Below are 13,430 nucleotides of genomic sequence, written 5' to 3' on the forward strand. Positions count from 1 at the left end.
GTATGCACAGTGGGACACCAGCTTGTAGGTACCTACTCTGTAACAAACTACGATCTAAAGTGTTATGTATCTACTAAATTAACACATTTGAGTAGCATGCCAGATTTTATCATCTTTTGCTTATTTGGAATACATATATATACTTACCTACTATAAAGATTGGGTGTAGGCTTTTATGAACGCACCGTTACAACTGATAAGACGAAGTTGTACTTATCATTTAAGTTATGTACCCACTTATATGATTAAGATCTACTAAAATTAAGTTAAGTATAGGTATTTTTATCACAATGATGAATAACTTAATTCAATTTTCAACCCATTCCAGTTTATTACTATCTGGAAAGCTCTTTCTCAGTTGCGTTATCCTATACAAAATATGATAGCCAAAAAAATAAAAAAACTCAGTGGGCATTAACCATTTTGAGTCACCAACCAATCATAAACATATTTTTAAAACATATTCGGAATTCGATTCGAAAACGTTAACTAGTAGGTAACATTCGAAATTCACTTAAAAACATAGTTTCGTTTGGGATTGGTTGGCGACTCAAATGGTTATTGCCCGCTGAGATTTTGGGCTATTTGTATGGGATTACGTAACAGAGTAGGTACCTAAGCGTTATTCTAACTTCTTTCCACGGATAGGGTATAGAAGGGAAGGGTAGGGTTTTAGGATTTGCTAACTTCACATCCTTTTGAGAACATTACAGAGAACTCTCAGGCATGCAGGTTCCTTGCGATGATTTCCTTCACCGTTTATGGAAGTCATATTTATTTAATTAAAACACGCATATCTCGACGAAGTTAGATGTGCGTGCCCAGGATTGAATCCCCGACCTCCCGAATAGGAGGTAGACATATAACCGTTTATCGTTGGCGTAACGTTTTATCGGGATGAAAAAAAGCCGTAGTTTATAAATGGTATGATATTTATTTTAAAATATTGGTCAACTGTACAATAAACATAAAATTATATAATTTCTTACACGTAACAGTACATATGCATAAAGTATCTTAAAATATCTTCTATCTACTTAAATAGTTATTTATAAAAAAATTTGCTCTTCATCTGAATCACCCGTACCATACACAAAATGTCTTCTTATAACATTGCTATCAACGATTGCACTTTCGGTATTGTTAGTGTTTTTGCAAGGGGTAACAGGGTATTTTACAGGTCCTAACCATCTTCTACTAAGTCCGAAATTTCTTGGTAGCGCGACATTTTTGGACGAATTACTTTTACTATCCAAACTATTCAATGAAGACTGAATGGATTTAAGTGAAGTTTTTTTCATAAAACTATTATCATTCAAATAATCATCGGGAACATTGACGTCTGTTGGTATACTCAAACTTAAAGGTCGGCGTTTCGGTCTATTTACTAGTTGTTCACGCCATGTATTGAATTTCTGGGAATTTCTTTTTTGCGGCGTATTTTCCTGTGACGAATAATTACCTATATCAGACTCTTCGTAAACTTTATTTTCTGAATAGCATTTCTGTAAGTTTGATCTGTTTGGAGTAGTTTGTCGACTTGATTTGTCTTTCATTCGACTTATAACTTTGTCCTTAGTTAACTTTATAAGGGCATAAATAGTTTTCAATGCTTCTTCATTCAGAAGTTCATCGTCCATTATCTCGACATCTAGAGCACTGGCTATACTTTGTCTTAAGCTATTCTGTAAAACTTGACTACCATGAAGTTCTTGCGAAATCGATGCCTTTTCGTGGTCTGAAAAGGCATTTTTTGTAGTATTCTGTAATACAATAAGTTCCACTTTCTGTGGTGCTGACTGCAGCATGTTTAAAGCTTTGTCGTATTTTAAATTTAATAAAGTCTGCCCATTCACTGATATGATTTGATCGCCAGGCAACAGTTTTCCACACAAATCTGCCGCACTGCTAGGCGTTATCGACTTTATGTACACATTACCATCCGATCCTTCTGCTACTTGTAGTCCTAGAGCATTTGTCTTGTCCCTTTCTAGTACAGCTGTGACGAATACCCTTTCACCTTGCACACATTCCATGTTGTCTAATCTATCAAATATGGACGTATTTACACAAGATTCATTTCCTGTGTCATAATTGAAGACATCTGAGTATACTTTTGGAGATTCTAAAACATATGCTGTTGGCGCCGCCATATTTTGGCTGTAAGAGCGCTCTGGTAACAGTTGCATACTATTTACATTGCACTGTCTTTGCTCTGAACTCAGATCATCCGAGTCACTTTGCGTCATAGCCAGATCACCATCAGACTTCACTGATAGAAGTTTGTTAGGTGATCTAGCATATTTTTCATTGAACATTCTAGTTCCCATTTTGACACCATGCCTTCTCGGCAAACTACTTTCGGAGGAAGATAAGCCTTCATTGGAAGAGCTTCTTTGACCAATTTTGTTTGGAGAGTTTAACATACTCTCTTCACTTGGTAGGGGTGACAAAATCTGCCTTAATAATTCCTCAGTATTAGGCCTTTCGTTTTCTTTATTCTGAGATTTCTTATCACTAAATAAATCTACTCTAAACCGTCTCCTGATTGGTCTTCGAATTCTAGCTGGATTTCTAACAGCCAAGTTGTAGCTATCTTGATAGTTGCTACATTCCACTTTATTAGGACTGTTATTCTCAGCCATTGGGCAGTTTAACTCACTTGATAAATAATTTATAAAATCCTCTTTAGCATACAGTTTTACGTACAATCTATGGTGTAGTGACGCCAACCAGAATGCAAAGTAGCTTTTATTCTCTGGCATTTTAAGTTTATATTTGATCCCAATCTTTGATAAGCCAGAGTATGAATTAGGCATTATGTAAAGGCTTTTCTTGTTGTAATAGAATGTGTGTATATGATGCCAAGGCAAGCTTTGAAGTACTATGCGATTTGCACTATTGGTTTCTTCTGAAACGTTATGTGTCCTTGAATAAAGGGTTACGCCTCTTGGACCTATCGAAAGCCACACATCTCTGCAAAATCCATCCCTTGTTGCCCAAACTGCTGAGTAAAAATGTGCTCCATAATCTCTAAAAGTTTGCGCTAAAGTAATATAATTTATAATTGCTTTGCTCCTATCTAACCCACGTCGAGTTTCGTGGGCACGTTTCATACGAAATTTAACATCTGCCATATCATTTGTTATTAGAAATTCTGGTAAATAGTGTTCTAGTAAAAAATAATCTGCTGTGCCATGTTCTCTATACGAAAACTCGCCAAATTCGATATGCAATGCATACCCGGCTAACAAAATGAGATTCTGTATTGTTGAGATCATCTGTCCTTCAACTGTCGCCCTTCTAAGCTGCAAATACACTCTATGCGTCCATTCACCTCCTTGAATATTGTTAGCCACATTCATTGGTAGGAAAAACTTGATTCTCAAAAAAAGAGTAACAGAAATATCCTCATCATTAGCTTTGTTTTTATTTTTGTGCCACTTTTCAGGTGCAACCTTTTTGATTTTGTAATCATCTGGTAAAAAAACAAAGTCACCACCTATTAATATGGCTATGCCGAGCATAAAGTTGTGTTCATACTTTTCACTGGACACTAAAGCTTCGAAAATCTGCCCAGCTGTTACTGTATTAGGGTCGCACATAACTTCTACTCTCTGACCATTCAGAAGTACAACAGTTATAACTCTCTTATCACAAATAGCTGAAACTGTTAAATCTATATGTTTCACAGGTTGTGAGGCTCTGACGATGAACTCGGGTCCTATGCAGCCTTCTTTGCCTTTACAATTTTCTGCTTTGTAAAGTCTAGAAGCTGCCCTTTGGACTGGTTTACCTCTTCTAAAGTGTGCATTTGTAGATTGTTTATTAACTTTGACATCTGAATTTATTGCTGATGTAGATATAGCATGTCCTTGCATAGATTTTTCGATTTGAGTACTGCAAGCTATGTCAAGGGTTGAATGAGCGTTACTTAAGCCACCTAATCGGGAATTGTCAAATAGACTAAATACAGGATTTCTATGTTTTCTAGGAAGCCTGCAACTAGGGAAGGGATCTTTTTCGTCTGGAGATTTTATTATACTAGCAAAGTTTCTAGGCTGGGTGCTAACTTTGAGATCTACGTTTTGAATGAATTGCTCTTTTGATTTTAAGTTGGCTGGTTCAAATTTGTGCATTTCCATGATGGGACTGAAATTGATGGATGCGGCCGAACAGGAACTGCGTCCAGAGTCTTCATCACAGTTGCGTGGCATTTTACTGAAATAAATAAAGTTTATATAAATTATGTTATAATAAACTTATTTTAATCACTACCCATGTTATTATAATTATTATAAAAATGTGTTGGTTTGTCTTTCAATGCCACAACAGAACAACAAATTGATGTTATTTTTTAATGGCTAAGGACCTGGACAATGACATAGGCTGCTTTTTATTTACGAAAATCAAAGAGTTCTCATGGGATTTTTAAAAATTTAAATCTATTTAGAAAAAAATTGTGGGCATAGACTCATCACTACCATCACTACCCATATTATGTGAAATTGTGTTGGTTTATTGGTTAGGCCTTCAATCATGTTGAAGCAAGGGATTGACATGATTTTTTGCATGGGGATAGTTAGATTTGCAGGCTATTTTTTATCCCCAGAAATCAATGAGTCCCCCACGGGACTTTTAAATCTTAATCCACGCAAATAAAGTTGCACATATCAGCTAGCAAAATTTTACTTTTTTAAAAGGATAATACAGGTCTACAACTTGTAATTTACTTTTTTTTTTAAATCAAAAAAAAAAAACAAAAAGGAAATTAATAATAATATCATTAGTAAATAATCATTGTCAATTAAACATGAACTTGTGTTGCGCTGTAGTTTTGTACCTACATACTTTAATAGTGCATGCCGAGTCCACATCGAGAAGACGCAATTGCGCGCATGTTTCTTTGTCCATTTATCTTCTTGTATTTTTTCTTACCAATTGTAGTCGGTTTTGTGGACTGAAAAAAAAAAAAAAAAAAAAAAAAAAAAAACTTTAGTAAAAGTGATTTTAGTAAAAGTAAAAGTAACTAAAGGATTCTCTCAGAAATTCACAAGTTTTTCAGTTACTGTTTCAACAAACTTTTAAATGGATATTATGTCTGAGATTGACATAAGATGTAAATCTTTTGTTATTCAACAAACCGGTTCTAGAGGCCATTGTTTAGGAGAAAATTGGAATACAAGATGTATTTAAATAACTTACATGATGTGTCTTCACACTAACAAGTGTACAGAACAGTTAAGTGTACAGATCAGTTAAAACCTTTATTTACGAAATTAGACATTTAGGAATAACAAAACATATTGATAAGGGATGCAAGTAAACTTGGCGAACTAAGTTTAATAAAGGTATATCTATATCATTATAAAAGGAGTTGCCTTATGAAGTTGTTTGCCTTGATCGCTTATGGTATTGACAACGCTTACCTACCTATTTACTGTGTAGGAATTTAAGCAAACTTTTGTTAAACTTTACAATCGTTTTTGAAAGTTAGGAAAACGTTATTTAATACTTTAACTCACGATTTGAAAGTTCTCAATTTAGTCCTAATAATTTATCACTACACTTGCGTTGTAATTATTCACTCATATTTACATAAAATTGAAAGTAACATTTTAATTTAAACAGTTCAAAGAATCCACTTGTTTCCTTCATTTTCACTTGCCCCAACTTGTCCAATGTGCATTCCATTTTTTTAACGCTTTTACCTGCTTTTACCCGTTGTTGTCAAAGTCAAACCTTATCAACAACCTTTTTGTAAATAATTGTCTATGCTTGTTAAAGTATTTCTACACTTGTTTTTATTCGTCGTTCATTCATTCACTTTCTAGTGAATTCACACCAACCCTATATGCACCAACCATAAAAGCTTTAAACCATAAACAATATTGCCAACATAGCCACGTTTGACGAATGTTTGACGCTTTATCTATGCCATAGATCAACAAAGACAATCACAGACCACTAATCCGCCATAGATCATAGAGAAAAGCACAGATAATGAAAACAGTTTAGTTTGACGCGCGTCCATTCGTGGTCTGTGCGCGCGTCTATTTTTTGGCATTTTTCGATACAAAATCGAAATTATAAGTATCTTCATTCTTAGCATAGATGAAATGTTTAGATTAAATTGTTATTAGTAATACCTTATTCATTCTAATTGTAAACATCTTAATTTGTGGTGGATTGTGCATCATGAAGACACTTAGTGCATAAACAGTGAAAATGTCTACATTAATCCAATCGTATGAACAGCAGTATTCAGTGCTCACAGCTGATATTACTTCCAAAATAGGACGTTTAAAATCTTCTAATGAAGGTAAATCTTTAAATTTTAGGTGTAATACAAACCTTTGGGCCTAATACTACTTTAATATTTATCGCGTTACTTCTGCTGGGTCGTCTAATTATAGTCATATGGTCTCAAGGTAAATTGCAATGATGTAGCTACATATTACATGTTAATCCTTGGCTGCATTATTCGGAGCATAGGTACTATGTACCTAATCTTCTGTTCGGAAATTATGCAAGTACTTGTACTTATATGATAGGCTGAGCTTAAAGTTCATTTTATACATTATTAAGCTAGATGAATCCTTAAATCCATAATTATTAAGGAAATCGATCGTATAAAGGCAGAACGAATTCACATGGTTGTAAATTAGACCTACTGTTCAGTAGTTATAATGTGTAAACAGAATCATAACCTAATAAAATAATTTATATTAAGCATAACATCTAAATTTTTAGATGATCGAGAACAGTTGTCAAGACAAATCCAGGCCAACTTTGAAGAAGCGAATGATTTGGTAAGTTTTTATGGATGGGTGGATGGATGCGTGGATTTAAGTTTTCAAAATCCCATAGGATTTCTTTGATTTTCCGGGATAAAAAGTAGCCTATGTGTTAATCCAAAGTATAATCAATCTCCATTCTGAATTTCAGCCAAATCCATTCTGTAGATTTAGCGTGAAAGACTAACAAACAAACACACATACATACACACAAATTTTTGCCTTTATAGTATTAAGTGTGATATCATGAAGTTAAGAGCAAAAGCTAGTTGTGTATACTTTTGTACTGTTAAGCTGGAACAGCTGGAGTTGGAGTACCGCGGCTCAGGGTCTGGGTCCCGGGTCGCGGCGTACCGCGCGGAGCTGCAGAGGGTGCGGGAGGAGTACCGCTCTGTTGCCAGCAACAATGCTACATGTAAGTTGAAGTTTCAGCTCAGATATTGACTGCTAAGACAAAATTTAAAACTTGAAAAGGTAAATATGGCTGCTTGCCTATGCCCATTCCTGCAATGCAAACTATCTCTGTAATTGAAACAAATAATGTCTCTGACTACCACATCGGAGGAAGCTGTCACCTCTAAAAAAAGGCATTGAAAAAAAAAACTACCTCTGTACTGAATAGATGATGCAGCAACTACGTCTAGGTGGATTTAGGTTCATCAAACATCCAGGAGAAACTTTGATTCTCTGGGACAAAAGTAGCCTATACCATCCCCAGGATGCAAGCTATGTATGTATCAAATTTTGTGACAGTTAGTTAAATGGATGGGCCGTGAAAAGCTAGCAGACTGACAGACAGATCACACTCTTTTGAATTTATAATAAGAGTATGGGTTATTGTCATTAGGGCTCCGAACAACCATAAACTTTTTAGACAAAATTGCACATTTATTATAAAAATCTATTTTGAAAAGAACAACCACCAAGTGTCTTGCTGGTTCGTGATAGGAAAGCTATTTCAAACCATTAGTATATGCACTTGACTCACATGTATTTGTTTATTTGAATAAATTTTGTTTAAAAGTAATAAAAATAACCTCAACTCATAATAACTGACTTTATTCCATAGCTATACAATGCATGATAAGCTTTAACTTTAATTCTAAATACTAACTTCTTGAAAACATATTAATAAATTCCAATCTTTTCTGCTTCAAATCAATAACAACCACTTTTCTTGCGGCCCTTTTCCCTATCTCCCTCCAATTGTCCTTTCTTTTTTTTAAATTCAACTAGGCAAAGGTTATGTCGCTAACAAAAGTATACTTGAATTTTTTATTTCATTTCATTTCAATCCATTTTCCAGACAACATAGACCCAGATGAGTATGAAGACTGGTCAATGGTGAACGAACAGAGACAGAGGCTTCTAGATAACACTGAGACGCTGGAGCGGACGGGCAAGACTCTGACGGAGGGATACAGGGTCGTGTTGGAGACAGAGCAGATCGGAGCTGCTGTGCTAAATGACCTAAGCTCACAGAGGGAGACCATTCAGAGATCCAGGGGACGGGTGAGTTGTTCCTTTGTTGTGCAAGAGTGACCTGGAGTGAGGAAGCTCTTGGTTTAATCCTGAGGTCTGAATTGAATCTGTCAAATTTTAGGTATTTGAGAACTAGGAGAACTTTTAAAATATTATAATATATTTAAAACTCTGGCAATACACAACGTGGCGTGTTGTTACAACGGCCCATCTCACTCACCTAGTTATTTCATAGCCAACAGGTGAAGCCTCGAAGTTTTATTACAAGTTTCATTACTATCGTGAACTGTGTTTGCGGAAAAGGATAGCATTTTGTAGGTTGTAGACCTGTCAGTTTAGAGATTTTTTTTTAAATCCTTTTTTTTCTTTTTCCTCTTTCGTCTGGCTTTACAAAGATTAGACAATGTCAAGTTTGTAGTTATTTGTAACAAATTAGTTAAACTATACAAGTATGGAGACCCCGTCTGTGCCGGCACTCGCCGACATACGCACAACACCCCTTTAGAGCGCTTTCCCGTCAGTTTTAACAAAAAAAAACACTCCAAAAAGGCAGAGCACGCCTGTCAGCTAACACCAAAACAGACGAAGTCCTTTAAATCCTTCATTTTAGGATTTTTTTCCTTTGGGAACATGTCACTCCGTGAGCCATCTACATTTACTTAATTACCTACTTTCGTAAGGCAACCGTAACAGCCGCCAATCTAGCGAAGCATGGGAGATCGTGTAACTACCTCGCATCTCACCGCCTCGTTGCGATGGGAGGTAATATCGATGGTAGTTTAGAGATTATCTCTCCTCTCTTTGGCCTTCAGTTACGTGAGACGGACGAGCAACTGAACAGATCGTCCCGTCTCATGAACAACATGGTGATGAGAGCTCTGCAAGAGAGGTTTATCCTGGGGGCCGTGGCGCTCGCGCTGGCGGTGCTCACTGCCGTAGCGGTGTACTTCTACGTCACCTAGCGCCTCACTGGCGACAGCGGACAGGTGTGTATAATACTACTGCTTTATGCAACCCTGGTAGCAGAGAGCCGAGTGGTTTTTTTGACGTGACAACGTCTTATAATCCGATAGAGCCGGCTGCACGCACGAGAAAACATGACTCATGCGGCGTTACCTCGCTCTGAGGTAACGCCGCATGAGTCGTTCCATGTAAGGCTTGAAGTGCAAGCGAGAGCGCGGAACGAGCGACAAAGAAGCACAATCGGCCTTTGTTGTCACGTTCAACTATCGTCAGTAAACCGACTTTACAGACAACCAATTTTTTTTTTTTAAATCACACCAACAATTTCCATACTCCTTTTACTACTTTCTGCAAATTACGCTTGCGTTTTAATTAAATGCTCCTTGTATATGGACTTCCGCAAAGTAACACCTGCTTCTATACTATACGCCTCCCTATATTCTATAGGGAGGTCGTCAAAACCCTTGATGTGAAGCTTTACTAGAAATATTTTTTGTAATTTTCAGGGTTTTCGCTCATTGGATGGCCATGTATTGAAATTCGAGCTCCTTCCTTTGATTATGTCGGCGCCAGAGACTGCAGTGTGATACATAATTATGCTATATCGCCGATACCGCTAGTATAAATATACCAGTATATATCACATGTATAAAAAATTCATTTGATGTCTGCTAAAATTATATTCCAATGATTTTTACATGTCACTTCCTTGTCAGAAACAAAATCTGACAGAAAAAATATCCCTTCGATTTTATTCTATTTTTTACAACAGAACATTGAAAATAAAGTAGATATGTAAGTGGATAAACATTGCATTGTAAAACTTATCTTATGTAAATAATTTTTAAATACATATCAAAAATTGCGAAACTGGCAGGAATCGAATCTGCGTCGTCTGGGTACTTTAAATTTATCTACATAAGGTAATTTTATAATTTATAAGATAGTGTTTTTACCTACATTTCAAGGAAATTTCTAAATAGTTTTAAATACATATCAAAAAAGTGATCCTTTAAGGGTTCCGTTTTTCCTTTTGAGGCACGGAACCCTAAAGATGCGGAACCCGCAGGAATTAAAAATCATTTAGAAATTTCCTTGAAGTGAAGGTAAAAACACCAACATAAGGATTATAAAAACCGAAATGAAGATATTGTGTATAAATCGCTGTGTATTTTTTATGTATTTAATTAATCTTTGACGTGAGACTGTTATGTAATCTTTGGTTAAGTAGATAGGAGAATCATTAAGCCGGCCCCAGACTCAAAAAATTCAAAATGTTTTTATTTAATTAAACTTTTGCAAGTGCTTTTGAATCGTCAAAAAAATCTACCACTGGTTCGGAATTCCGTTCCTACCGAGAAGAAACAGCGAGAAACTCGGCGGTTGCTCTTTTCAAGTACATATTCAGTATACAATAATATTCATACAGTTATGGAATGCTGCATGCAATGCTGCTGAGAACAGCAGAAAAAAGACGAGATATTTTCGCCTTTCCTCGGTTCAGAGGCGGATTATACAAGGTGTAACCAGAACACTATCAAAAACTTAGCGTACTTAATTATTGTACTACCTTAATACAATGCCCATAACCATTTGCCTTATCTTGTAGTTTAGTGATTTAGTATTTTTCAAACCAGCATTGAGTGCAAATCTCGGGTCAATGCGCCATCTACGAAACGGTATTGACTTCAAATGACCTATTTACGAAACGTTCGTTGAGCTCTAGTGTCAGTCAGATGTTTTATTTGCAATATATTGTGAACTGTTAAAAATTACAGGATTTTTTTGTAGTTTTTTTTTTTATGGTATCTTATCAGTAATCATCAATACCTGTCTTCGTTTTTAGTAGCGTTGGTTACACCCTGTATTATTATGTCCAAGACTGAATTTGGGAAAGAAGTGGGATGATCTTCGGCGTTAGTCTGGAGCTGCCTTTACAATAGATAGGATGCAGTTGTTTTATTTTTAAGCTTAATTTATTGAACCTACCTGATTAATAAAGTCATGCATTAAGTATACCTTTGTTTTAATTTACCTGAGACTCAATAATCATACTTCAAAGGAATAAAAATTCCCACTAGTTCAACGGTTGAACTAATCAGTTGAACTAGTGGGAACGACCCCAAAACCTTATATTGGAAGAATAAACTTATTGGTAAGTTTAGATTCAAATACAGTGGACCCCCCGGTAATCCAACAAATGTTTTGCAGGGCAGTGTCGGACTATCGAATTTGTCGGATTATAAAGTACTGCGTAAGAACCCCTATAGTCCGGCGATTTTTGCAAAAGAGTACCTTGTAATCCGACAAATTAAAGATCCAACGATAAGATTCTATATGTTATACATACCTACTCTGAAATACAAGTCATAGGTACTTCACTATGTATGTCAAAAGTAAATCACATCACATCACACTGATACTATAAAGGGGAAAGTTTGTGTGTATGTGTATATGTATGTATGTTGGTTACTCCTTCACGCCAAAAACTACTAAACGGATTGGGCTGAAATTTAGATTGGAGATATTAGCCCTGGATTAGGCAATAGGCTACTTTTTATCCTGAAAAATTAAAGTGTTCCCACGGGATTTTTATAAAACTTACATCCACGCGAACAAAGTCTCATCAGCTAGTTCAATAATAAAATAGACTTGTCGGATTACAGGGGGTGCCGGATTAGACAGCGGCCGGATTACCGGGGATCCACTGTACATAGTTCAATTTTTGAGGTCTAGGGATCATAGATAATATACTAACTAGGGATGGACTAAACCATAGGTACAGCCCATGATTGAGTAGGCTTCTGCGATAGTGGAGCGGTGCGGGAGGGCGACAGTGTTACAAGTGTTACAAGTAGACGAATCACTGAGCTCCGCGTCATTGCATCACAGCCTTACCTCACCTGCACGGTAAAAGAATAAACATTGAAATATGGTAACCACAAATTCCCGGTTTTCGAAATTTCCTTCACTTGTGCTATAAGACCTACCTACCTGCCAAACATGATTCTAGGTCAACGGGATGTACCCTATAGGTTTTCTTGACAGACACGACAACAAAGTATCCTATAAGGGTTCAGTTTTTTTTTTTTGAGGTACGGAACCCTAAGAAGCATATTTTTAGAATGGTTAATAAAACACAAGTTCTCAACACATTCGAGTCATCTTTTATTAACAGTTTTGACGATTCATTTCAAAAATAATAATGTTACAATTCTTAACGACTAGAAGCAAAACTAACACGGTACAAAATAAACATCTTGGAAATAATTATTTAATAACCATTTAAATCACGATAAAAATATTTTTACATATTGGAATTATTCTGTGGTGTTATGGTGAAATGCGTATAAAAAATCGATTCATTACTTAATCGATAATTATATCGATAAAGGTAGCGTAAATCGATATTCTAGTTGGTAAAAAAGAACGAATTCATAAAAATATGAAGCAACCTATCCATACATAAATAAAAAACAATAGGTACCTACTAGTATAAAAGTATAGACAGCGAATAGATTCGGTCGATAAGTGTCAATACTACCTACTCATTTTACTCTGATTCTTTACAGTCAATGTGATCAACAAATGAAATTTTTTTTTTCTCTCTCGTCTGGCTTTTACAATGATTAGCCAATGTCAAGATTGTAGTTATTTGTAACAAGTTAGCTAAACTATACAAGTATGGACCCCGTCTGTGCCGGCGCTCGACGACATACGCACGGCACCCCCTTAGAGCGCTTTCCAGTCAGTTTTAACAAAAAAAACACTACAAAAAGTCACAACACGCGCGCCAGCAAACGCCACCTCAGACGAAGTCCACAAATGAAATTAGGAAGTAATAATTCTTATTACAGCAACAGTTAGCTGGCAAGAAATATTGCATTTCGACCTTTAGAAATTTCGGCTTCGTAGAGCGTTGTCTCTGTCACTAGTATATTATGTGATGTTTACGACAGAGACAACGTTCTAAGAAACCGCTGTCTCTTTCTAAAGGTTGATGTACAATATTTCCTGCCGGGTACTTTACTAGTACTTATTCGTTTTATTTCTATGGGTCAATATAAGAGTCGTGTATTCTTATTATCAGTCTAGCTTTAATCAGTCAGGCAAAGATATTATAAAACTCCAGACAGGCAAAGCCTATATACCTATCCGTTAATTAAAAAACGAAAACAGATTCATACA

At 36.0% G+C, this 13,430-nt stretch overlaps 2 protein-coding genes across 3 annotated transcripts; one reads left to right on the forward strand and one right to left on the reverse strand.

Annotated features, from left to right (window-relative positions):
• Positions 1 to 928: 928 nt before the first annotated feature.
• LOC123873704 (tyrosine-protein phosphatase non-receptor type 13-like) lies at positions 929 to 5,735 on the reverse strand. 2 transcript variants are annotated; one of them, XM_045918694.1, is made up of 2 exons: positions 5,526 to 5,735; positions 929 to 4,221 (listed from the first exon to the last, which is right to left on the reverse strand). In XM_045918694.1, the coding sequence occupies exon 2, from the start codon at positions 4,215 to 4,217 to the stop codon at positions 1,050 to 1,052; it is 3,168 nt and encodes a 1,055-aa protein (XP_045774650.1). In that variant the 5' UTR covers positions 4,218 to 4,221; positions 5,526 to 5,735; the 3' UTR covers positions 929 to 1,049. The 2 variants fall into 2 exon arrangements, with proteins under 2 accessions (XP_045774650.1, XP_045774651.1); XM_045918695.1 differs by lacking the exon at positions 5,526 to 5,735 and adding an exon at positions 5,434 to 5,452.
• A 317-nt stretch (positions 5,736 to 6,052) lies between these two features.
• Positions 6,053 to 11,260, forward strand: LOC123873741 (vesicle transport through interaction with t-SNAREs homolog 1A). The gene is made up of 6 exons (XM_045918762.1): positions 6,053 to 6,322; positions 6,754 to 6,812; positions 7,092 to 7,212; positions 8,104 to 8,309; positions 9,092 to 9,265; positions 9,749 to 11,260. The coding sequence occupies exons 1-5, from the start codon at positions 6,229 to 6,231 to the stop codon at positions 9,239 to 9,241; spliced, it is 630 nt and encodes a 209-aa protein (XP_045774718.1). The 5' UTR covers positions 6,053 to 6,228; the 3' UTR covers positions 9,242 to 9,265; positions 9,749 to 11,260.
• The last annotated feature ends 2,170 nt before the right edge of the window (positions 11,261 to 13,430 follow it).

The sequence above is a fragment of the Maniola jurtina genome, chromosome 17 (genome assembly GCF_905333055.1).
Source record: "Maniola jurtina chromosome 17, ilManJurt1.1, whole genome shotgun sequence".
Taxonomy (NCBI): Eukaryota; Metazoa; Arthropoda; class Insecta; order Lepidoptera; family Nymphalidae; genus Maniola; species Maniola jurtina.

What these genes read in the sequence shown, in the direction of transcription:
- LOC123873704 (XM_045918694.1), bottom strand. Translation starts at nt 4,217, where the DNA reads ATGCCACGCAACTGTGATGAAGACTCTGGACGCAGTTCCTGTTCGGCC.
- LOC123873741 (XM_045918762.1), top strand. Translation starts at nt 6,229, where the DNA reads ATGTCTACATTAATCCAATCGTATGAACAGCAGTATTCAGTGCTCACA. An exon ending in TTGAAGAAGCGAATGATTTG is followed by an intron (nt 6,813 to 7,091) that starts GTAAGTTTTTAT and finishes TGTACTGTTAAG; the next exon opens with CTGGAACAGCTGGAGTTGGA. An exon ending in TTCAGAGATCCAGGGGACGG is followed by an intron (nt 8,310 to 9,091) that starts GTGAGTTGTTCC and finishes TTTGGCCTTCAG; the next exon opens with TTACGTGAGACGGACGAGCA.